Here is a 23,834-nt window from a genome sequence, read left to right as displayed (position 1 = left end):
TGCATGAATTGGCCAAGCACCCGGACGGGCTCTCGCGGCGACGCTGCCCAGACCGGCGAGGCGGCAGCCGGGTAGATGTCCACGAGGCTCCAATCTGGTTTTGTTTGTCTGCGGGATGCCTCGCACCTTCCCTCGGGCATGTTAGGGCTTGACCTGGCACTTTTCCTGGATCACGGGACACGGTTCGCTTGACATCGACGTCGCATCACGGTTTTGGGCTCTCCGCCGCTCCTCTGCCTATCTTGCTATGACTGCCCGCCCTGGGCTTCCCGTCTGCCCGCTGCTGCCCGCCCAGCGGAATGTGCGTCACGACGTTGCCAATCTTGGCCTTGACGCCCGGCACCGCAACCTCCCACGCGTGCATCGCCCAGAACCGCTTCTCCTTGAACAGCTTGAGCACCTTGAGCGACGTCTCCTCGTCCGGCAATCCAAACGTCCACCCGATGGAGACGTGAAACGCCGAGTCCGCCGCCTCACTGTGGTGCATCTGGTACAGCGCGGGCTGCTTGAACAGCGCCGAGACGGTGTTGCACCGCGTCAACAGGGTCATAAGCTCCGGGTTTGCCCCGTGTTTGCGCGTCTCGACCCGGAGGATGAGAAACGTCCTCTCCGAATCGGGCGACTTGTACCAGGCCAAGCTGTTGGGGCGCACGTCAAACGGCTCCGTGGCGCTGGTCCGGATGGACTGGGTGAGCCGCTCGAGAAACGCGTCCTTGTCTGCTGTGGGGAGGCTGAGCGGACGCGAGAGGCTAATGTGCAGCGGCAGCGGCGCGCCCAAATCGCTGGTCAAGAAGTTGTGCAGCACAATATCTTTGTCGAGCACCTCTTCAACCCTAGCGACAAGCTCCTCCAGCAGGCCGTGCTGCTCCGGACTGGGGTGCCCTGTGCTGTCAGCCAAGTAGGTGGGAGACGGGGGGCCATTTACTCACATTCGACGTATAGGTGGGTGGGCCAGTTGCCGGGGATGTGAGGGTTCTGCCTCTTGCGGCCCTGATGCAGGCTCGGGTCGTCTACGACGCTCTGCCGGACTGTCGACGCGTACAGGTCGTGGAAGGCTGCCGGCAGTGGCGGCATCGCGGCGGCGGCATCGGCCGCGGCGCCGGACGCCTTGGAGCCATCCTTGCGCCGCTTGGCCGGGGGCTCCTGTTCCGTGTCGGACGCTGACGTCGACGACGAGTAGTCGACCAGCGCCATGGCAATGATGTCACGGCGCCTCAAGGAGCTTTCGCTCCGCGGGATCGACGACCACGGCGACCACGGCTCACAAAGCCGGCCGAGAAATCATCGCGAGCGCTCCGGGCCGGTGCGGTGCGTGACGGACAGATGAATGTGAGTCGTGAAGATTGAGTTGTGCACGCGGCTGGTCCCGCAGTGGACGCGCGCACCGCGCAGCAATCGGATCAGTCAGCGCCGATCGCAGGTGTCACTGAGCCCCTGGATTTTGGCAGATCTGCTGGTCCACCACCACACACGCGCGGCAAGCACCAGCATGCTGAACAAGGCGTGCCAGACGTGCTTTCGGGCCAAGATCCGATGCGTCAAGTCGCAGAGCTCTGGCCTGTGCGACCGCTGCCTGCGCCTCGACAAGCCGTGTCGGTTTGCCGCATCCCGTCGCCCCGCCAAGAAGTGAGGAGGATGCCCGCGACCCTAGGCCCTGCTGACGTTGACTAGACATGATGCTGGGGGTGATGCTGTGCGACCTGTTGCGGCGCCTTCCACAGGTTCTCTGCACAGTGCATGCCCGTTTGGAAGGGGGCTACTCTCTCGGAGCCATGGCTCCAAGTTGGTCGACATTTTCCGGACGAAATTGGTGCCACACTTTCCGTTCGTCGTCGTACCTACAGACGTAACTGAAGAGCGGCCACTGCTCCATCTTGCCGTCTTGTCTGCGGCGTCCTTTGACGACGTCAGCCTCCAGCGGCGGCTCGGGGCCCTGTTCAGTGACGTGGTTGCAAAGAGGCTGGCCAGCGGTCCGTTTGCGACATTGGACATGCTTGAGGCCCTGCTCGTGCACTGCGCGTGGTGCGTCTCTCGAGCCCTTGAAAGGGATACCCGCCTAACTTTTCAGGACGCATTACCAACCCAAACCGAGAAATTATTCCCAGTACCTTTCCCTTGCCGTGAGCATCGTCACAGATTTGCGTATGGACCGCCCAAGGAACCCGCTGCTTTGGAGCGTGGAGACGGACGCCCGGCACGACAATGACTGGGGACCTGAGGAGGTACGGGCAGTCGCGGGAGCATACTACTTGGCCTCCAGGTGAGCACATACAAAGCCTTGAAGTTGTCGGCTCGTCAATATCTCACCGTTGGCTTGTCAGCTCGTCCATGCTGCTGCAAAAAGCTCGCTCCTTTGCCTATACGGCCTACCTCGGAACGTCGTGTCGGAACCTAGCCTTGCAGAGCGCGGCGGATGGCGACAAGTACCTGCCCTACATCGTAGAAGCACAGCGAATCGCCGAAAGCATAGATGCCCTCACTGGCGAACCCGCTTCGGCTGGTGCGGCTAGGCTCCGAACGCTCAACGAAGAGTACGCGGCGCTCAAGTCGTCGGTGACCTTTCCCCTCAGTAACAGCCGTAAGCGCATCGACCCTTTCAGTGGTCCTGGCTAACTGTGCAGCGCCGTTGATTGTTCTCATGAACATGCTCGAGCTTCTGATGCATTCGGCGCCAGGCACCGCCTCGTTCAACCTCGCCGAGATTCGCGACTCTAGTCTCTGCCCCCCATGGCTCCTTGAGCGAATCCACGCGGTCAGGTTGATGATCAATACCCTCGTCACCATGGCGCCAGGTGACGAGTATGGCCTCTCCAACATTGAATGGATCACAATGCATTGTGCACTGTCTCTGGCGGCCCGCATGGACATTGTTGCGGCCAGTTCTGGGATTGGCGCAACGCAGGCTAGGAGGGCGCTGGACATGCCGCACAGCCTGAAGCAGGTGCTTTTGCGCCTAGAGAGCGCTTCGGACGGCACACTTGACCAGGGCGGTGACCACGACCCGTTCCATCAACTGGCACGGCGAGTGAGGCGTTTGGAAGAATGGCATCTGGCGCGCCTTGAGCGGATAGAAGTGCCTGTGGCGTCACCGTCTGCCGACCGTCTCGACAGTCTCGACACCAACGCGGCGCATCCACTCGAGTGGACCGACCCATTTCCTGGTCAGCCAGAGGCTCAGCCTGCGGACTGGCTCGAGGACTACATTGGCGCAGGGTTTGGGGCATTTGGCATGCCCGGATTCGCGTTGGAGGATCGGACCCGCTGACCGGCACGGAGGCCGAGGCGGACACGGACACGGACACGGACACCGGACTCACCACCACGGACACGGAGACTGACGACACGGACACGGACATTGGCATGGCGACTGCCACTGCTGCTTCAACTTTATAAATATGGCTTCGGCTGCTCATGTTGACGGCTACAGTCAATCGAAACACCCAAAACGTCCACCATGCCATCATTCACTCGCTTGTTGCTGCTCTCGGCTGTGACCTGGTGTGCGGCCACGGCATTCTCGCCTTGTCCTCTGATCGGGCAGTATCTACCCCCTCCGACAATCACTCAAGACGATGCAACAAGCCTATCTCAAGGGTACCGTGCCAGCTTTGACAGCCTGGTTCAACACGGGGGCAGCGACAAATATGGCGAAATCTCTGCGAACACGACATCCTTTGCCGTCGTCTTCTTCGCAGGCGCGACGGGCAAGACCATCTTTGAATACTACCACACGGCAGACAACACGTCCAGCAGCGTCGATTCAAACACGAGGTTCCCTGTCGGAGACGTCACCATGGTGTTTACCGTGTACTCGTGGCTGGCGTTGATGGGCGAGCATTGGGACGCCCCCATCACCAAATTCCTGCCCGAGCTGGCGGACGCGGGGCCTGTGCCGTGGGAGGACGTTACGATTGGGTCTCTCGCAGGCCACATGTCTGGTCTCCCGCGGCATGTCTGCACCGCGCCGCGTGGTTGTTCCGATGGTCGCCTGCGGGGCATCGCCGACCAGCAGCCCGTGTTTCTGCCCGACACCACGCCGATGGTCTCGTATGCCGCCTTTGAGGTGCTTGCTGCGGCGATGGAGCGCAGCAAGTCGAGGGACTTTGCCAGCCTACTGCAGTCGTCGATACTTGGCCCGCTCAACATGAGCCGGAGCGGCCTGCGACTAGCAGACGTCTTTGCCGCGCGAAACAACGACCTGCCGGCGGTCAAGGAGCCAGCGTAAGTCAATCCCGAAGACGTGAGACTTATGCTAAGCAATCTTCAGTGCCCTGTCAATGGTGTCGACGGTGGGCGACCTGGCGCGCGCGGGCAAGGCGATCCTGTCGTCCAAGCTCATCCCCGCGGCGGTGACCAGACGGTGGCTGCACTCCAACGCGGACACGTCGAACCTGCGAAACGGAGTCGGCCGCCCCTGGGAGGTGTACCGCGCCGGGTCGAACGCGACGTCGCCGATCCTCGACGTCTTTACAAAGAGCGGCGCGGTCGGGCCCTATGCGAGCTACTTTGGCCTGGCCCCTGACTTCGACGCTGGGTTTGCCATTCTCGCACACGACGCGACCGTCAAGGATGGCGGGCTCGACCTCAATGTGTACGCCGACGTCGCGAGCGAGGCGCTTGAGTCTCTCCTGGGGCTGGCCACCCGGCAGAGTGCCATGCGCTTCGGCGGCACGTACGGCGGAGACAAGGATAGGCTTGTGCTGAGCCAGGGCAGCCCCGGTCTCGAGGTCAAGGATTTCAAGCTCGACGGCGTCGACATGATGGCCGTGGCAGCGCGGCAGCTTGGCATCATGCCCAAGGACCTAGACTACCGGCTGTATCCCACAAACGTCAAGGACGCGCGTCATCACCAGTTTGTTGCCGTCTTCCAGGACAGGGCAGCCCCAGTGGACATGGGGACGCCGACCTGCATTACATGGCAGAGCGTCGACGCGCAGGCCCAAGCCCGGACGCGCTTTGTTTTCGAGCTGAACGACCAGAGGGCGACTGGAGTTGTGCTGGGTCGGACGCGGTTGGCGAGGAGGCAGTAGCGGACGCAAGGTACGAAGTAGAGTAAGGTAGCAACGAAGCCACACCACCACCACGCGCGTTGCTCACACACACGCGCGCATGCGTGCCCCGCCGTGCACCTGCAGGCTCGACGCTAGGCCGCGAGGCGTCTGCCTCCACCTCACCTGATCCGAGTGCCCCGCGCAGTGCCAGAGCTGCCACCCTTTGCGCAATTGACATCCAACTAACTAATTGGGTTGTGCCACCTACCTCTGGCGGACAGACTGCATATGCAAGATGGGGTAAGCTAAGGAGGTCTAGATCAGCGGGCAGCGAGGAGGACCACACGGGCGAGGGGGATGGAGGGGTCTTGGGCGACTGCGCGTCTGTCAGTCTGGGGCGGATGGGCCGAGAGAAGTGAGTGAGGGTGAGCGGGCCGCATGGCTTGGAGGTTGCCGTGTGATGGATTCTTCCGTGGCGCGAGGCGATAAAAGAGCGGCATCCCCAGTGCTCAGGCCCTGGCGGGCGTCGGCATCTGCATCATCGCCCTCCCCGCCGCGACTGACCGACTGACCGTCTGTCTGGGTCGCGCGCTCACCCTCACGTCGTTCGCCCGCACAGCCCGCGCGCACACGCAAGCCGCCAAGAGCCCACACTACGCCGGCCCCCCGGGGCATCGCCTGTCTGACGAGCCCGACCGCTAGGATGAGAATAAAGACGGAGATTGATGGCGAGGGCCTGGACAAGCAGTGGGTGAGTGCCGGGGCCCCTCCCTTTGCGATGGCGATGCACGCGCAGCACAGCAAAGCCGAAGCGGCAGGCCAGAGGTAGCGCGCGACAGCAGAGACCGCGAGGCGCATCCCCCGCGTCCACCGTTGAGGTCTAAGACCAGGCCAAACCACGCCGTGAGACCCGACGCAGGGTCCCGCGCCAGCGCCAGCGCCAGCGCGGCGGCGCCGTGGCACGGCCGGAGGGACCCTTGTCTCGGGGCGACGCGGGATCGGTTGCGTCACACCTCCACCGCGCTGCCCGGCAGCCACGGACGGGCCAAGTGACAAAAGCTTGTCCCACGAGTCGAGTCAAGTCGAGTCGACCTGGGCCCGTGCCGTGGCCGAGGCCGCCGCGAAGCCGCGCTTGCCGCTGGTGTTGGTTGTCGTCGTCGCTCGCTCCCCTGACGCATTGGCTGCTGCAGGTGCAGTTCCCCGATGATGCCTTGATTCCATGCAATGCAAGCAAACAACGTGCGGGAGAGCGCTGACGTGCGTGACGTGACCGTCGCAGGCCCAGAGGTACATTCTCGACCCGCTCACGGCGCCCGAGCCCAGCCAGGAGGCCATGACGAGGTCCGGCACCTCGACCGCGCCCTCGGCCTCGGCCGCGCACGTCGACTACCGGCGGCATCACCCGCCGTCCCTTTTCTCGGCAGCCCGCAGTCTCAAGAAGCTGTCGCTGGACGAGGTCCGGCGGCCCGTCGCCAGCGGCAGCAGCAGCAGGGCCGTCAACGACGACAACGACGACTCGTCCCGGTATCCCACGCCGCCGTCGTCGGCGGGCTCGGCGGGCAGTCCCACGGGCCGCGCGGCTGCTGCTCGTGGCAGTGGCAGTGGCAGTGGCAGTGGTGCTGGGAGCGGCAGCGGCAGCGTTGGCGGTAGCGGCATTGGCAGCGGCAGCGGCGCTGCGGCCTCTGGGTCTGGGCCTGGGCCTGGCCCCCGGGGCGATGCGGCGCCGCTCCACCCCTCCAACCCGTTTGCGACCACTACGTCATATGCCCGGCTCGACACGCACGCAAGGCACGGCGACGAAATCAGTCCACCGCTCTCTCCTCAACACCACCGCAGCAACTCCAAACCCTCTGCCTCGTCTCGCAGCTCGCATCACGCCCCGTCGCAGCAGCATCAATTGAGGACTCATCGCCGCCACCCCAGCGCCCCGACACCCTCCGGCTCGTGGTTCGACGAGCCCGGCCCGCTCCCGAGCCATCCGCATCTCCATCCGCCTCGCCCGCGCGACCACCACCACCGCCGCAACCTCAGCGTCGCCAGCAACACCACCGGCAACAGCACCAGCAGCAACGACAACATCAAGGGCAACGACGACGACACCAACACCAACACCAACACCACCACAAACCTCCAGCGCCACCGCTCCCTCCGCCAGCGCTACCCCGGCGACATGTCGCACCGCCCGCTCGACATGCTCCGCGCCGACGCCCGCGCCGCCGACCGCGGCCCGCACCAGCGCCACCGCAAGCGCATCTCCGACACGGACACCATCGACGCCCTCGACACCATCGGCGGCGCCTACCACCACGGCGGGCCCTACGACGCGACCCTCACCAGCCGCAACCTCAACGCAAAGTACAGCCCCGTCGCCGCCGTAAAGGCCTCCAACGAGGCCGCCCTGCGCGCCACCCCGCGCGAGAACATCCAGGACAGCCTCGAGCGCCACGTTCCCCTCCAGGGCACCGCCACCATCCCCGCCGGCGCCCGCGACATGAGCGGCCGCATCATGGACTACGAGGAGGGCGCCGACCTCATGCGCGAGCCCGATGCCGACGGCGGCGCCTACAAGCGCTGGCCCGGCGTGGTGAGTTTGCCCCTGCGTGGCCCCAGACTCCCCTCCCCCCTGACTCCTGAGACTCCCCGCACTCTGGACCGATGACTGACGCGCACCGCAGCAATACCATCCCGACGACTACAAGGGCAAGGGCGAGCCCTCCTTCACCATCGAGCGGGACCTCAAGGCCCGCAAGCACGGCAAGCACCTCAGCGAGGCCGACGCCTTTGAGATGCACCCGGGCGTCAACCGCCGTGCCGCCCGCCAGCGCAGCGCCAGCAACGCCGACCAAGAGGGCTCCGCGAGCGGCAACGCCTACGGCGGCGGCGGTACCGGCGAGGGCGTGCGTCGCAGCCACTCGACGGGCAAGAAGTTTAGCGAGGGCATCAAGCGCCGCTTCGGCAGCCTGCGGCACAAGAAGCCGGCCGAGGTGCAGTAGTCGTGTTTTACATTCGGAGTTTTTGGCGTTGTCTCCAGGGCAGTGTACATGTTAGAATGAACTCTCGGCGGGATGGCGGGCCTCCAGGCATGGCTTAATCTAGACGGGCGAGCTTCGCGCCCTAAAATGTTACATACGCATATGATACACACGCTGCCCCTTAAAAGTACGCCATGCCGCTCCACCCCAGGACAGCGTCCAGGTCCGCCCTCAGGTCCGCCGCGCTGTCGTAGCCGCCCCTGCTGGCAATCTCGCTGCGCTTCGCCGCGCCCAGCTCGGTCCAGCGCGCCAGCACCGCGCCGTCCACCACGGCCCTGCCCCACGACGCGGCCGTCTCGACGCCGATGGACGCGTTGCGCCCGTGCGTGTCGGGGATGCGGTACGCCTTGGCGTGCAGCCCCGCGTGCGGCACCAGCGCCGGGTGCAGCTGGTTCGTCACGGACAGGAGGCGCCGGTACGTCGACTCGGGCAGCGGCGTCAGCGCCGACAGCTGGCCCGACGGCGACGCGAGGAACAGGACGTGCGACTTGGGGTGCTGCTTCGATGTGCGCGGGAGGAGGAGGCTCGACGTCGGCGGGTTGGGCGTGACGGAAAAGGAGGCGCGGTGGAGCAGCAGGTGCCCCTGAAGACTCTTGGGATCTGCCTCTCGTTAGCACAGGCACGTCTGCGTACGCACCAAGGCGGAAAAAGGGGGGCAACGTACGCTCTGGGTCAAACTCGAGGATGTGCATGTCCCCGTCGGCGTCCACCGCCACCAGCGACAGGTCCTCGCCGTCGGGCAGAAAGTCGGCCACCAGCAGCGGCAGGGTCCCGCTGCTCTTGCCGAGCACCTTGAACGTGTACGGCTCCTCGGTGTAGCCCGCGAACCAAAGCCCCTTGAACGAGTCGGCCATGAGGCACAGGCCCGTGCCCGGCAGCCCCTTGGCGCTGGCGACGTGGCAGTTCATGTCGAGAAACGCCACGGGCAGCAGCGAGCCGTCCTCCTTGAGGCCCCGCACCATGCACTTTTGCCCCTGTGCGACGAGCATCAGGCCCTGCGTGCCAATCTCGGACAGCGCCGTGACGCCGCCTCGCGGTATCTCCTCCTTCGCGATGAGCTTCAGCCGCCGGTTCGTCTCGGGCCGGCCCGGCTCGGGGATGACGGCGACAATGTCAAACACCTGCACGCGCCCGCGCGTCGGCAGGTCCTCGCCCTTGGACAGCGCCGTGCCCACCGCCACCAGCATCCGCCGCTCCCTCGTCTCCTCCGACACCTCGAGGTGCAGCGTCCGCATGCTCTCGATCGACTCGCACGGCTCCAGCTCGAGGCTGTGGATGACGGTCCACGTCGCCGGGTTGATGAGCTTGAGCACGCCGCGCGCCATCGTCGGCGGGAACGTAATAGTCTCCCTCGCCCACTCCTTGTGGTAGTCGTCGTCGCGCGGCAGCTCAAACGGCTCGTACGTCGTGCAGGCCGCGATGTAGGTGCCCGTCGGCTGGTGGTACGAGACGTTGCGGATGTCTTGGTCCAGCGGAATCTTCTTGACCGAGAGGCCGAGCTCGGTGAGGTTGGTCGCCTCCGGCAGCTGCGTGACCCGCGCGACGCCCTCCGAGTCGGCGTAGATGAACCCGCGATCGCAGCCCTCGGTGTGGAACGTGCTCATGCCGCGCGAGCCGACGCCCTGCAGGCCAATCACCCTGGGAATACTTTTGCTGCTCTTGAGGACAAAGCTCGGCGACGGGCCGGGCATGAAGACGGCGCTGTAGCCGCCCACGTTGGCGCACGCTCTCAACGGGAAGAATCGCGGGGGCTCGGCCTCTTCGTCCTGCGGTGTCTCCTCAGGGCCCTTGGCCATGGTGGCATTCGTTGCCTTCTTGAACAGTAGCGTCGCCTGGCCGTCCTGCTGGTGCTTGATCGGCTCGTACAGGGTCAAGTCGTCTGTGGAATGTCGCACCTGTTCGGTCAGCAGAGCCGGGCCGGTGGAAACGCGCACACTTACAATGAGGTATGGCGTCTTGGATACTGCGTCGCCCAAATCCGCCACGAGAATCTCAGACACGCTCTCCTTGCTCGCCCCTCGCCGGGCAACAAAGTCTGCAGACAGAAAAGGCGGAATCGACGTGAGGCACTCTGCCACGAACACCGGTTTGGAAAGGTCGGGCAGCGCGTAGACCTGGATCGTCAGCATGGCCCACCAAGGATCACCGAAGCAACTCACATGCAGCGCCCCGGAAGCGTTTAGTAGAAACATCATTATCGTCTCGGCGGGCTGCCCCAGCTGAAAGGCGCCCGCGGCATCGTTGTACAGGCAGCCCGACACCCACTTGGACTGCAGCCCCGTCTTCTCCACCTCCTCGAGCTCGTTGCTGCTGTCAATCTGCGCGATGAAGACGCTGCCGTCGTCGCGTATCAGCAGCAGGTACGGGTCGACGATGCTCGCGCTCATCACCCGCGGCTCGGCGCCCGTCTCCTCGTCCAGCATCGGCAGGATCTGCGCCAGCCCAAGGTCGCCGTCGTAGCACCGCACCTCCGACTTGAGGACCTGGATCACGCGCATCTGCTTGCCCATGGTGCCCGCCTCGACGGTGAAGCCCGCCGCCGGCTCGAACTCGGTCTCCTTGAGCGTCTCGAACCCCGCCCCGGTCACCGCGTACACGTCGGACGTCTCGTACCCGTCGAGGTCGACCTTGGCCACGATCATGTACTTGTCGTATTGGGCGGGCGGGTCGTAGTCTTGGCCCACCGAGGCGCCGGCGCCCAGTACCTTGGACATGGGCTTCTTGACGCACATGGTCCAGAAGCCGCGCGCCTCGGGGAACTCGAAGCGGCCAATGACCTTGGGCTGGATCTCGCGGTTGAGGATGGCGATGGATCCCGCCTTGCCGCGCCCAACGGCGCACGCGAGCTGCAGCTCCGCGGACACGCCCTTGGCCAAGGTGGCCTCTTCGCTGTCGGGCAGAAACTGGGGGCTGCCCGTCGCCACGTCGAGAATCGGCGAGATGCTGAGCAGCGAGTCTTGGATCCGAAAGACAATGTCGCCCGGCTTGGAGGCCCCGTTGACGGCCAGCGACGGCTTCGCCTCGGCGTCGTTGCCGTACAAGTCGTCGTCCTCGTCGTCATCTAGGTCCAGCTCGTCCACGTCGAGCCCCAGGTCGGGATCGAGCGCTCTCCTCTTGCGCTTCTCTTGCGTCTGCTTCCGCGACCAGCCCAGCACCGTCGAGTCGCCGGTCTCGCTGCCGAGGAAGAAGGAGTTTTTGCCCAGCCGCGAGACGCATGACACGCCACTTTTGATCAGGTGGCCACCGCTCTCTGGGGCAATCGGCTTGACGTTGATGCCGGACACGGTACGGCCGTCAATCTTGAACGAGACGATGGCAAGGCGGCCGTCGTTGAGCACCAGCAGAAGCTCGCCATTGTCGGGCGCGAGTTGCTCCACAGCGCAGCCCTCCAGGCGCATGCCGAGGTCGCACTGGTCGGCGAGACTGAAGGCAGTCGTCTGCTTGGCCATGTCGTTGACGGCCACGCCATTGGGCTTGCCGGACTGATCGATGTGAACGAGCGCATTCTCGCCGATGAGCAGGGCTCCTCCCATGGGCGCCGGCAGCGCAACGACCTTGAACAGGTCGCGGGGTAGCCCCGTCACCGAAAGGATTGCCGTCGACGCCCGCTGCTTGAGGTCTAGCGTAAAGACCTTGTACGACAGGTGGTCCTTGACGCCCAGCGCCGGGGACGGGGCCTGGCTCGATGACAGGATGCCAAAAGTCGGTTCGCGGTACTCGTGCAGGAACGCGAGGTGAACGGGGTGTAGCAGCGTGGGGTCGAGCAGCGGCAGGCGCAGGACAAACGAAGGGGTATAGGCGGCCTGCTTGTCGTCCCCGTTAGTGGTGGGCTCCTTGGCCGGCCGCGGCCCGTCGAGGTCCTCGTCCCAGTCGTCCATTTCGAGGTCCTCCTCGGACTGCGCAAAGGGCAGGATGGCCAGGTTGCGCGTGCCAAACTTGAAGGCGGCGCACCTGCTCCCTGGGTCGGCCTCGAGGTAATTGACGTATTCGCCAAAGGACACCTCCCACGGTGCGCCCTGCAGCTCGTCCTTTTCGTAGTAGTGTATCGACGTCGTCTCGAGCGTGTTCCTCTGCGGATTCCATTCGGTCAGGCACATCTTGGCAGCGCGGTAGGCGAGCAGCAGCGCGTCGCCGCCCGACGCCGTCTTGGCTCTGATGCGGGCCAGGCCGATGACGGTCCCGGCGAGCGGTATCTCGGCGACGAGGACGAGCTTGGTGTTGGTGGAGCGGTCGGCGCGGACGAGCATGGTCTCGCCGCCGAGGAAGGAGGCCTCGAGGCCATCGTCGTCGTTGGCGCGGCGGTCAAAGTGGGCGTCGACGGTGGGCGCGTCTTCCTTTTGGCTTTGGGGGTCGAGCTCGGCGGAGATGGCGCGCGTCGCGAAGATTTGCAGCAGCGAGCCCTTGGCGACGACGAGGTTGCTGGCCGAGGGCGAGGTGAGCGGCAGGCTCAGGGAGTGCGTGACGGCTGAGGGAGCCGCGAGCTCGGTGTACACCTGCATGCTGGCAAGACCATTGCCGCTGCGCTGGCGCGTCGTCTGCGGTGTTGCTGCGGGAGGTCGGTGTGGGAGTTGTCGCGTCGAGATGAAGTCGAGCGAGAGCTCCTGGGATGGTGTGCAACAGTCGAAGCTGGTTTGCTGCGTGCCTGCAGGGAGCTCCTGGTCTGGACGGATCAATCCGTTCCGGCTCCACAATGTCTGGCCCCAGCGTCGTTGGAAGCCGCCCGTGGACGAACAGCGTACAGCCCGCTAGCCTCTCACTCGGGCTCTTACACGCAAGCTGAACCCGTCTCAGGCAGTGAAGAGGCGGCGTGAACTATACCTAAGGTAGCCGCGTGGGCTCTGCGCAGTGTAGCCCTGTGTCCCATACAAGAAGCGAGCAGAGTAAGCCCCGGCCAATCCAGTCCCTGCCCGATAGGCGGACTGCGCAGGACTGGACGGCGCCGATGGCCAGGCTGCGAGCTTTTAGTATGAGCGACCTGGCTAGGCTGCACCGGTCCCCGACAGTGCACTGGGCGGCAGGCGCTGGAGGCACGCATGGCTCAGCTGCTGAGTTTCGGTACGCACCTATGGGCGACAGGGCTTGGCTGCGCTGGCGCTCAGCGGTGCGAAGGTGGGCTGCGCACTTTTAGTATGCGCAATGTGGCCAGGCTGCGAGGGCGCTGAGCGCTGCAGTGGGCGGCTGCGCGGGAGGCCCAGGCGGATGGCACAGGGCTGTGCTGCGCGCTCTTAGCGACGGGATACCTATGGCTAAGGTATCTGGGCTGCGCGGGTGCTCGGCAGTGCAGTGGGCAGATTGCGCCGGTGTTCCAGGGCTGGACAGGTACGCGTGCCTACCTAGACTGCGCACCTTTTGTCTGGGCAATTTGGCCAGGCTACGCGGGTGGTCAGCGATGCACTGGATGGTTGTTAGGGGCTCCGGGCAGAGCTGCTTCGGTGGCTACCTACGCTGCGCGAGTTCACCACGGCGCGCCTCCCATGCCTTTCCAGGTTCCATTCCGCCCCAATGCCCGTACAAACTGCGGGCGCCAGGGGTCATCGGCGGCCCGATCGACATGCCCATGCTCCTGACGACGAGGTCGACACGGATGTGCCTACGAGTACATTGCAATTGAGGAGCCGCGTCGCTTCGTGCGCTCTAAAGAAAGTATAGACTGCAGACGCTGGCCCTGCTTGTACGCGGAGCAAGAGGATGCGCATTGCGAGTTTAGGCAGGGCTCAGACTTGATCAATCCCTCTCGTGGCGAGGCTGCTGCCTTGGATCAAAGAAGTTGACGAGGGCAAAGGGAGCGACCGATGTCGTCGAGCAGTTCAAGTAGGACTTCAAGTGATGATGTTTCAAGTAAGCTCGGCGGGTCTATGCGCCGATCCAGGCATCAAATAAGCTTACCCCTGCGCTCTGCATCTGCCGACGCCATGCTTCCGCCCTCGCCAAAGACATCCTTGGCAGATCGTCTTGAGCAAGCAAAGCGTCAACTGAGGACCCGTAGACCCGGCCTTTGCATGGCAAGCGCCCGAGATGGATCGCGAGCCGCAGAGCGCGCTGCTAGAATCGCGACCAGCTGCCTCGGACCCTGACGAGACTCGCCACGGCCTGCTGCACGCCGACAACGAGCTGGCTGACCTCGGCGCAAAGGATGTCACAGCAGTGCCGCAGGGTCCTCTCTCGGCCGGCCGCTGGGCCCCTGCGGGCAGCATCAACAACATATACCAAAAGGCAAACCTGTGCCTCGTCGCGCTGTGGCTCCTGAGTTTCATCGTGCTCGGCGCCGCCGCCAGTGTCCTCGCGCCTGCCGAGCATCTGCCCGAGGTCATTCCCCTGGCGGCATACGCCGTCGCATGTGTGAGTGCCATCTGCATTTATGTCCCTTGCAGCTTGCCCTCACTGACACCACCAGGCTGGCATCCACATCCTCTTGCTCTTCTTCCAGCTGAGGACCAAGCCTGGCTCTGACAAGAGCCCTTCGCCGCCGGCCCCGTATCTCGCAGGCACGGCCGTGTCGATTGTCATGTGGGCAGGCGTCGTGGGGTGCGCCGTGCCGATGCTGCTGTGGACGCGGGGCGTCCGAGATGAGCGCGACGAGAGCACGACGACGTACCACTGCGGGAAGCACTCGTCTGGGCCTTGTCACCCCCATACCGCCAGGGCAGTGTTGTTTGAACGAGCCGTGTTTGTCCTCGTCGTGTCCTGCCTCGCCTTGTGAGTATCCTTTAACCCAACTGCCGCCGACGCTGACAAGTCAGGGCGGCTCGACTTGTGCAATGCTACATTCTCTCCAGCTTATGGCGCCGCCATTTCACCCTCCAGGAAATCAAGGCTGCCCGCTTGCACGATACGCCTGGGCCGCGTCCGCGCATATCCTTTCGACAGGCCTGGCTTGATGGATGGCGGCAGGGCTGGAACAGCGGCAAGCAGTAGCGATGTTGTGATCTCGATATGTATTCTTCGTCTTTGATACCCTAGCTTCATATGGCGGTGCTCTTTGCGTAACGAATCCTTTCTGACAGTCACTAAGACGTATCGCCTCGTTCCTTGGTCATTTCAGCTGCGAATCTTCGCTTCAATGGCGGCACAGAATTCACCAGCCTCATTCCCCCTCGTAGAAGCACCGTGGCCACCGTGCCCGTGAGCCCTGGCTTGTACACTGCGTCATCGGCGTTGAAGCGCTCCAATGACTTTTCCACCCGGTTCCACGCGTAGGAGTGCATCTCCCCCTCATAGCTTGCCACCGCAGAGACGATTCCATCGTCGTCCTTCTCCGAGCGGACCAATTGCTCCGCTAGAATCTTGGCGTCAAGAAGAGCAGTGTTGGCGCCGACGCCGAGGCCAGGCGTCATGGTGTGAATTGCATCTCCGATAAGCGTGACGTTTGTGCTCTCCCAAGGCGCTATCCGCTCGCTCGTGCGGATGTTGATGGGAAAGGACGTGGACGCGTCGGACATGCTAAAGAGCTTGCGCAGGTTTGGATGCCAGGCGGATGTGCGATCCAGCAGCAAGTCGTGCAAACTTGGCCCATCCATGGACATGAGCTCGTCGGGCAGCCTGCTTGCGTGCGACGCAAAGCCGAGAAGTATGTAATCGCGCGTGTTGTCAAACGTCAGTCCTGGCCAGCTCTTGAGAAGTTCCTCATCGTTGCCTCCGATTCCCTTCTTCAGCTTGCCATCATGGTCCCACGGAAACTCCATGACATGGATGATGCAGCTATCTCCGTGTGGAGCATTGACCATTGTGACGCCGCGGAGCGCTTTGGGTGGGAGGAGCGCTTTTGTTTCCTCGTTGAGCTCAACCTTGGCGGTGACTCCGTATAGTCCCGAGTTTTTCAGCGTTGCCTGCGGGAGGTACTGCCGTCGTACGGGAGAGCCTGTGCCGTCTGCACCGACGAGGAGGTCACCCTTTGCGCTTGTTCCATCCTTGAAAAACGCAGACACAGTTCCATCGCTGTCGGTAGTGTAGTGGGTGAAATGCTTATCGAAATGAACGAACCCCTCCAAGCCGGTTAGGAGGACTTGCCGCAAAGTCATGCGACTGACGGAGCGCTCGCCTGCCACACCGTCTTTGGACTCTTTGCTGAATCCATCTATACTCAGGAGCTCTTGGTAATGCTCGGTAATCATGTTGAACGAATCTGGAGCGATGGCGGTTGTGCTCTTGAACACCTCGAACAGATCAGGGGGCAAACATTCGGCAAGGCAGCGTGAGCCCTCGGGCGAGATCCCGACGCGATAGCCAAAGAGCCCATCCGTGCGGGTGCGATCGCGTTCGTAGACGGCAAAGGTGATGCCGGCTTTGGACTTTTTGAGGGCGTGGGCGAGAGCGAGGCCGCCTGTGCCGGCGCCGATGATGAGGATGTGCCGGGGCATGCTGCGACGGATTGGTGTTGCGATGAGGGTGAACGTCTCCGGACAGCCATGGCACAGCATTGAGGGGAGGCCTGGCCTCTTATATCTACATCCGCAACTGCTCTACCGCCAACAACATATGCCTGGTAGCTCGTTCAGAACGGAGCACCATCCACTTCCCAATCCTGTCAGGGCTTCATCTTGGCAGTGACAAGGCCAGCCTCCAAAGCAAGGGTCTCAGCGGATCCGACTGCAAGCCATGCCACGCTAATCGCAAATCTAACCAGATAGGGAAGCAATCCACATCTGCAGTCCGTGGATCAATTGGCCCCACTATCGACGACTGCCCATCTTCTGGCGGTGCGCACACCTGGACCTGATCTCTTCCATCGCGAGGCGACGTCTCCCTACGCGCGGCCGCCTCGAAGCCAGTCAGAGCTGACGTGGCCCTACGACGAGCTGAGGTTACAGAGATTGCCAACCGGACGATTCCAGCGCAACACTCCATCACGGCTGCAGCGTTGTCACTGACCCTGGTCTGTTCGTGCACGTCAAAGTCGTCTCGCTCCGGCTGCCGGACAGGTTGACAAGGGAACCAGAAGGATGGTGAATGTCTCTGGAAGGAGCAAGGGCTGCGCGACTTGCCGTCTTGCCAAAGTCAAGGTGTGCTTTGCCTACGTCATGCTGCCCGGCAACCCAAGATCCCCTACCTGAGCGCGGTATTGACCCATTGCAGTGCGACTTGGCACTTCCCGAGTGCCAGAGATGCGTCAGACAGGGGCTTCGCTGCCCGGGACCCCGAACTGGCGCCTTTTTTGTTCACACAGGGCTCTCTCGCCAGCAATGTGGACCCAAGTCGAGCTCGAAGCTTCATCACACCAAACCAACAGATCACATGGAAGTCGAACCCGCCCCTTGCCTGTCCATTGTACAGCCGTCTCGGGCTGCGGCCTTTGACCAGCTTTTTGTGTCCTATTTCATCGAGTCCTTCGACCAGACTCGACATGTCGGATCCCCAGGGGGCAGGTCTGCGCACTGGCTCGACAGACTGCCAGCCTTCCTCGCCGAATCGGACAGTGCGCCTAAATTCGCCATCCGCGCGGCCTCCATGTTGAGCTACGGAACTGCGGCCACTGACACCTCTATCAAGGCAGACGCGTACGTGTGGTACGCCAGGGCGCTGCCTGCTCTTCGCGCCGTGCTTGCGAGAGGCAAGCCCCCGGTCATGGACGGGGCAGTCTGCGCAGCAGTTATGCTGATGCATTTCGAGACCTGGGCAAAGTCGTCTGACAAGGCCTGGGTCCCGCACGTCAAGGGCGTGTGCACGATGCTTGAAGCTGCAGGGCCACACTCCTGTCGCGTTGGGTTCTTGCACAACGTCTTCTGCCACATCCGGCTTCAAGCAGTTGGTCATGTCATCGGCCTCATGGGCTTTCGATGAGCTAACATCGTCCTAGTGTGTCGAAGCAATGTCAGAAAACATTTTGCACCCCTTTGCGTCGCCGGAATGGATGACCACGCCCTTTGAGCTGGTTCCAAAGACGTTCTTTGACGAGCTCGTGGATCTTCTCTTTCTAGTACAAAAGTTTCTAGCTCGTGCAGACCAGCTCATGCGAAACGGCGTCAATGACTGCACGATGGACAAAGCATTGCATAGTTGGATTCATGGAGCCATGTCTCTGCAACATGCATGGCTGCAAAGGTATATGTCGACCATCCAGATTTCAGAACGGCGTCTTCCCGTGATGCCCCAATCAACCACTTCCTTGTCGACCTGTCCGGAACACCTCGACATAACCTACACCACTGTCTCAGCGGCCGCCTTGATCTCGCTATACCACACGGTCAACCTCCTGCTCTTGCGCCTCCTTCAGCCGCAACAAGAGTACATCGTGCGTATCCAACGGCACACAGAGGCCATCCTTTCCGCCAACGACTTTGTGCTCAGCGCCCCCGGTCCTTCTGCCGAGTTTGGTCCTGTCATGATGCTACTCCAACTCAAAGTGGCAAGTCTTTGGGGCGCACCGTCGGCAGAACGAATTGCAGCGGAGAGCGCTTTGCAGAGGCACCGGATGCGGTACGGAGGGTTGATGAGTGTCTTTGATACAGAAGGCGGCTACTTTGCCGATTTGGCAGCTTGGGTGCTATCCAATGCAACGGCATCCTCCTGTGCTACTTGAAGTCCGGCTGCCCCTCTGCTTCATTGATAGGTGGCGATTGGGGCGCCCAAGACCTCCGTTCGGACGGTGATGCCCAGGCCAGGCGCTGTTGGGGCTGTCACGCGACCATCGACAATGTCAAAGTCCCCGTCTGCCGTCTTGAGGGCGACAATCTCACGGCTCTCGAGGACACAGCGCAGGTTCCGCTCAGGAACAGTCTGTCCCAGGGAGTGGTGCACGATTGCTACCCGCCGTGAGAGTATCTAAAGAGCACGGTTCATCTACTTCCTTGTGGGTTACCGGGCTGTATGGGTGTGCTGGAATCACGGTCAGGCTGTTGGCTGTATGGTTTATGAAGCGTCGCGAGGCAACATGAATGCAACGATGTAAACATTAATTTGTACACGATGTATCTTCATCCTCCACACCCCTTTCTCCACCCTTCGCATTTCCTGGCCTGGGGATACTCTTTGGCCAATCGCTGGCCGGCCGCTTCTCGCTCCGTGCGTCACCAAATTCCAGCCGTGAGCTTCGGCTGTCATGTCGGCCGTCTCCTCGTCGAACTCGACGCCATCGCGTCGCGCCGACTACTGGTACGCGGCACCAGCGAAGAACCTTCTCACCGCATTCACGTCCCGGGTCTTTAGGTCGAGCGGCAGGACGTTGCGGTCATGGGTCTCATAGAATGCCTCCCAAGAGGCGAGCTCTTCCTCGTCGTCTCGATAGGCCAACCCAAACTCCCTGGTCAACGGGAAGCTTGTGGGCATGGTCAGGCCCGAGCCGGAGCGTAGATGCTCCTCGAAAATCTGGTACCAGAGCTGGTCCGTCGCGGTACACAGAGGGACCATCCGGCCGCGGCCCACGACGAGCACCATGAACTTCTCTTCGATGGTCATGAGGGACCATCTGGCGCACTGATCCACGTCGTGGCCGGCGGAATTGCACATGGGACAGCCGCGAAGGGTACCGTCCCTGCTAGGACGCACACACGAATCAAGTTCGTGCGAGGACTTGCCGCAGGCGCCGCAACGCTTCACGGCTTCATCCAAGCCACTGGGCACGTTGTTCTCTTCACCAGTGCACGAGACGCCAGTGAAGGCGCCGCCTCGCCTGACGCGCTTCGCCGCCGAGTGGCCGGCATCATCGATGGTCTGACTGTCGTCAGAGAGCCTGACCCTCTTGGCTCCTACCTGCTCAGGCGGGGCTTGTTCCGGGGAATCATCGCGGAAATCCGGATACGCCAAGATGTATACTTTATTGCAGCCAGAGTTCAGACGAACCCTGTCGATTGCCGCAATGGCATTTTCTCCGGATGTAACGCACATGACCTTTCCATGCGTATTGCCGTCCATGGGTGCCTGGACATTGTCCTGGCGCCCATCCCCGTTGCCGTCATGGATGACGGTTCGGCGCCCAGTGCGCCTCCCATTGGCATCCCTGACATCTTCCCAGGTGATGTGATCGACATCATGGAGCTCCATTCTCGACCCAGAACCTGGGTCATTTCGGCGTTCCTCCTGACGCTGGCGAGCGTTGCCGCTGCCCTCTGCGCCTTGGCCATTGCGGCCACGACCACGACCACGACCATGGCCAGCGTTTCCGCCGCCACGTCCACCACCGCGTCCACCTCGCCTTCCAAAAGCACCCGATCGTCCTCTTCGAGCCATTATATAGTCGTATAGAGAGTGCGTTTTTGTTTGTGTCTGTGTGCGCGCGCGCGTTTGTTTGTTTGTTTGTTCGTTCGTTCGTATTTGCGTGCGTACGGCGAGTGTGTGTTGCGAGCGTGAGGTGACGGAAGCAAACAGACTCAAAATTGGGGCACCCTTTTTGGGAGAACACAAGGCGGGAGACTGCTATTGAAAGGCGGCCCAAGGCATCAGCAGCACGATGGACATCGGACGGAAGCTGAGAGACGGTGCTTACGTGGAGGGATTCACTGAACGCTGAACACGCCGACAGCTGGAGAGCACCAAAGTGCTGAGGCACAAGTCCACTAATCACTAACAAGAGCTGCCAAGGTGACAAGCCAAGGGCTGCAGAGTACCGTACATTGAACTGTTTCACTGGGATATGGTCTCTCGCTGCTGCGGGCCAGGTTGGCGTGAGCCTGATGCCCAAGTACGCATACTGGACACGCATGTGGTCATGCCCTCAACCTTTCCCATGGCCTGAGCTAGATCTGCTGATCGGTCAATGGGAACGGAGGCAGATCATTTCGCGGCTTCCGTGCGTGATGACAAGGTAGACGTGAGGAGACGCATGAGACCCAGCGGCGGGGAGGCGATGGTCAGCCCCGGCAACAGTGTAAACGCACCTTGGGGACCCAACAGCCTGACTTTCTTCTCAGTCCAGTGGCTAGGCATGCATCTGGCAGAGCAGTTTGTACCACGTGATTTGGCTGTGCGTGTTCAACCAAAAGCCCGCCATCCCGCCTGGCTTGGCCCAGCTCCGCACAGAAACCATACCAGACACCTTTGACCATCCAAACACTCACTGAACTACGGCAATCATGACGAACGATACTTTGCAGATTCCGGGACTCAACCATGTCCCACAGGAGTGGATGGAGGAGTTGTCTAGAGCGGCGCAGTGGGCGGCCGCAGGTTTCGGCGGACCCGAGGAAACAGGAGCCCTGCGATGCGGCGTCATCCAGGGAAACCCAACCTCGCGGTGGTTGATCGCCCTCTCGTCGGTGTTGTTTGAAGGGACCACCAGACTACACCCATACACGTCGGTCATCTACGCCACCGATCAGAGATGGAGAGGACACGTTCAAGCCTTGAATGAGGAATCGTTGCGCGGGGGAACTGCCGCCGACGAAGGCCCCGAGTTTAGGATTGACTCGTACCAGACCGTCCAGCTTTGGCTCCGCGGCCAGGGCTCAAGCTCGGCAAAGGGGGACACTAGGGCGGTCCTGTTCGTACTGGAAGTGGATTCCACGTACTCTGCGGCGTTTGCCGCCGCCCTACTAGCCATAATGGCGTGGAGCCGATGGGCGGCCTCGAGGAAGTCGGCACCAAGAAAGGTGGCCGTGATTCTTGTTTCTGTTGGGGCCATGCATGCAACAGTCCAAAGGGTCCTTGACGAGGCCCTTCCAGGTGACGTTATGGCCTTTGAGCTCGCCAGATTGCATGATGGCCGCGAGCGGGTGAAGCAGTTCCGGCTCGACACCTCCAAGACGTGCGAGGTCCTTTGTCGCATCGCGAGAGAGGCATCTGACGCGGAGAGGCACTTGGTCCTGTTATTTGGAACCCCAATGCCATATCGTGCGCTCCTCACACTGGATGAGGTCGGCTATTTGAAGCTGAACAAGGAAAATAGCAGTTCGGCAGAGAGCAGGTTTGCGTCAAAAGACGCACGCATGTTAATCATGAGGTTGCCTTGGGGTTTCCATGCCCCCTTCCCTATCAGAGGGTTCACGCATCTTCACCTGATCTGCACAGCCGATGCGGAAATCGTAAAGAGCCATGATTTCCAGACGGGCCAAGTCGTGGACATTTACCGCGATGCTGCCATCGCCGACCTGAAGGAGCAATTTTCGTGGGCGTTTAGGGCAGACTGTCCCCGGGAAAATGTCTCCGTGTATCGTCAAGTCAATGAGCCCTTTCTGCGTCCGGAGCGCCGGTGCTTGTTCAATGACAGACAGATGGAAGGTATGCTCGCCGAAGTGGCCTATCTCGGCACATGGCTTGGGGGCATCGGGGGCAAGGCGTTCCTCCCGCTCGTGCAGCCAAATTTTATGACGGCATACGACAGCATGAGACGCATGGCCAACTTGGACATCTTGAAAGTTGACTTTGAGAACATGCGCATGACTGAAAGCTTGGAGAAGTCGTTGCGCGGACCTTTTCACGCACTCCTCAGGCTCTTCGACTACGACCCCCGATTGGCGCTCTTCGTATGCTTTCCAACCAGAAGCGCCGCCGTTCGGGCTATCAAGATCCAGGTTGCTGCGCTTCAGCTGGTTGGCATAGTGAGCCTCTTCCCGGCGCTCGAGTTCGGGCGCGACCATGGCGTGGTGAAGGAGGAAATCGCCGCGCTCTGCAGCGGCTACACAAAGAGCATCGCAACAACTGGCACCACCTGGGCCCTGTTGGCCTTGTGGAAGAATGCGATGCGTTCTCACCTAGACCTTCTCGCGGGGAATGCGGGTGACTCCCAGCTCGTCCCTGGCAAGGTAACGATCTCCTGGGAAGCCGCTTCACGCATGCTGGCGTGGGAAGATGAAATCCGAGAGGTCCTGAAGAGTCATCCTATCGAGGACCTAGACCTTCTGCCTAGCAGTGATGAGCCAGACACCATCGAGAACTGGGAGGTGAACGAGCTGCGGGAGCACGTGCTGCACTGCTACAATTCCCAGCTTGCCGCCGCCATCCTGCCAGACAATGGCGGCGCCGACGACGCCGACGAGGAGCATCCGGTCCCAGTTCGCTACCGGGACTTGGCATCCCGAAGCATTTTCGGGGTGGAAGACGGCGTGGAGGGCCTGGTAGACTTCCAGATGCTCAAGCACAAAGACTCGAACATGAAGGTGCCAATTGGCGCCTACATGAACCTGATTCGTACGGATCGCCGCTCCCATACAGACCTCAGAGACTGGATCTGGATCCCACGAAGCACGTGGGCGTCATGGGCCCCAGGCCGCGCTGCGGCCAGCACGAGCACCTAGGAACCCGGGTCTCTCGTCCAGATTCTAGGGCGGACTGCGCCCGTTGAGAACAACGCCGACGGCGATTAGAAGACCCAAGTTGAGGGGTGACCTCGATGGCATACAGATCCCAACGATTGGGTATCTCGCGTCTGCCCTCGGCTGAGCGCAGACTGTCAGCAACAAGGATGGCATCACGCGGAGTGAGAGACGAGAGGCAAGACATGTAAAAGTAATGAGGCGAGTCTGATAGACAAATACATCTTTTGGGAGGTTTCAAATGAGTAGAATTGAGATTTGATGACGCCAAGGTCGAGCCCAGTCCTATGACACCTGCTATACATATCACAATTGCTGGAGTTTCCAAAGTTTCATTACAGTCACACGCGTATTGAAGTCGAAAGTTCCTCCAATCACTGCCATTCTGCGCCATACAAACTACATGCCGTCCTACCTCCCAGAATAAGAAGCAAGAATAAGAAGCACTTCAATGGCCTTACATGGATATTGTCGGACAGCAGCTCTTTAAAAACAGTGAAGGCGCAGCTGGCTTCCTGATCAAATCATCACATTTATATACTCAAGGCCGATGCCACGGCCTATGACTCCCTCCGCAACGCAGATGCGCTTCTTAAACTCCTTGGGCTCTTGCGTTGTATGAAGCTATC

At 61.8% G+C, this 23,834-nt stretch overlaps 10 protein-coding genes across 10 annotated transcripts; 6 read left to right on the top strand and 4 right to left on the bottom strand.

Moving 5' to 3' along the window:
* Positions 1–205: 205 nt before the first annotated feature.
* Positions 206–1,194, bottom strand: PLICBS_010013 (poly(U)-specific 3'-to-5' RNA exonuclease; the record flags this gene model as incomplete). The annotated part of the gene is made up of 2 exons (XM_018327186.2): positions 206–882; positions 930–1,194. The coding sequence occupies 2 exons, from the start codon at positions 1,192–1,194 to the stop codon at positions 206–208; spliced, it is 942 nt and encodes a 313-aa protein (XP_018174217.2).
* A 1,134-nt stretch (positions 1,195–2,328) lies between these two features.
* PLICBS_010012 (uncharacterized protein) lies at positions 2,329–3,265 on the top strand (the record flags this gene model as incomplete). The annotated part of the gene is made up of 2 exons (XM_018327187.2): positions 2,329–2,578; positions 2,622–3,265. 2 exons carry the CDS (start codon positions 2,329–2,331, stop codon positions 3,263–3,265), a joined length of 894 nt encoding a protein of 297 aa, XP_018174218.2.
* Positions 3,266–3,454: 189 nt separating this feature from the next.
* Positions 3,455–5,030, top strand: PLICBS_010011 (uncharacterized protein; the record flags this gene model as incomplete). Its single annotated transcript, XM_018327188.2, has 2 exons — positions 3,455–4,221; positions 4,268–5,030. The coding sequence occupies 2 exons, from the start codon at positions 3,455–3,457 to the stop codon at positions 5,028–5,030; spliced, it is 1,530 nt and encodes a 509-aa protein (XP_018174219.2).
* A 664-nt stretch (positions 5,031–5,694) lies between these two features.
* On the top strand, positions 5,695–7,984 carry PLICBS_010010 (uncharacterized protein; the record flags this gene model as incomplete). The annotated part of the gene is made up of 3 exons (XM_018327190.2): positions 5,695–5,742; positions 6,271–7,575; positions 7,667–7,984. 3 exons carry the CDS (start codon positions 5,695–5,697, stop codon positions 7,982–7,984), a joined length of 1,671 nt encoding a protein of 556 aa, XP_018174221.2.
* Positions 7,985–8,144: 160 nt separating this feature from the next.
* On the bottom strand, positions 8,145–12,522 carry PLICBS_010009 (mRNA cleavage and polyadenylation factor subunit; the record flags this gene model as incomplete). The annotated part of the gene is made up of 4 exons (XM_018327191.2): positions 8,145–8,623; positions 8,688–9,918; positions 9,964–10,137; positions 10,183–12,522. The coding sequence occupies 4 exons, from the start codon at positions 12,520–12,522 to the stop codon at positions 8,145–8,147; spliced, it is 4,224 nt and encodes a 1,407-aa protein (XP_018174222.2).
* Positions 12,523–14,038: 1,516 nt separating this feature from the next.
* PLICBS_010008 (uncharacterized protein) lies at positions 14,039–14,723 on the top strand (the record flags this gene model as incomplete). The annotated part of the gene is made up of 2 exons (XM_018327193.2): positions 14,039–14,362; positions 14,418–14,723. The coding sequence occupies 2 exons, from the start codon at positions 14,039–14,041 to the stop codon at positions 14,721–14,723; spliced, it is 630 nt and encodes a 209-aa protein (XP_018174224.2).
* Positions 14,724–15,030: 307 nt separating this feature from the next.
* On the bottom strand, positions 15,031–16,380 carry PLICBS_010007 (uncharacterized protein; the record flags this gene model as incomplete). The annotated part of the gene is made up of 1 exon (XM_018327194.2): positions 15,031–16,380. The coding sequence occupies one exon, from the start codon at positions 16,378–16,380 to the stop codon at positions 15,031–15,033; it is 1,350 nt and encodes a 449-aa protein (XP_018174225.1).
* An 874-nt stretch (positions 16,381–17,254) lies between these two features.
* Positions 17,255–17,800, top strand: PLICBS_010006 (uncharacterized protein; the record flags this gene model as incomplete). The annotated part of the gene is made up of 1 exon (XM_018327195.2): positions 17,255–17,800. The coding sequence occupies one exon, from the start codon at positions 17,255–17,257 to the stop codon at positions 17,798–17,800; it is 546 nt and encodes a 181-aa protein (XP_018174226.2).
* Positions 17,801–19,105: 1,305 nt separating this feature from the next.
* On the bottom strand, positions 19,106–19,999 carry PLICBS_010005 (uncharacterized protein; the record flags this gene model as incomplete). The annotated part of the gene is made up of 1 exon (XM_065601774.1): positions 19,106–19,999. The coding sequence occupies one exon, from the start codon at positions 19,997–19,999 to the stop codon at positions 19,106–19,108; it is 894 nt and encodes a 297-aa protein (XP_065457846.1).
* Positions 20,000–21,027: 1,028 nt separating this feature from the next.
* PLICBS_010004 (uncharacterized protein) lies at positions 21,028–23,187 on the top strand (the record flags this gene model as incomplete). The annotated part of the gene is made up of 1 exon (XM_065601773.1): positions 21,028–23,187. The coding sequence occupies one exon, from the start codon at positions 21,028–21,030 to the stop codon at positions 23,185–23,187; it is 2,160 nt and encodes a 719-aa protein (XP_065457845.1).
* Positions 23,188–23,834: the final 647 nt, after the last annotated feature.

The sequence above is a fragment of the Purpureocillium lilacinum genome (genome assembly GCF_023168085.1).
Source record: "Purpureocillium lilacinum CBS 284.36 DNA, scaffold_8, whole genome shotgun sequence".
NCBI lineage: Eukaryota > Fungi > Ascomycota > Sordariomycetes > Hypocreales > Ophiocordycipitaceae > Purpureocillium > Purpureocillium lilacinum.
This window is presented reverse-complemented; position numbering and strand designations above follow the sequence as displayed.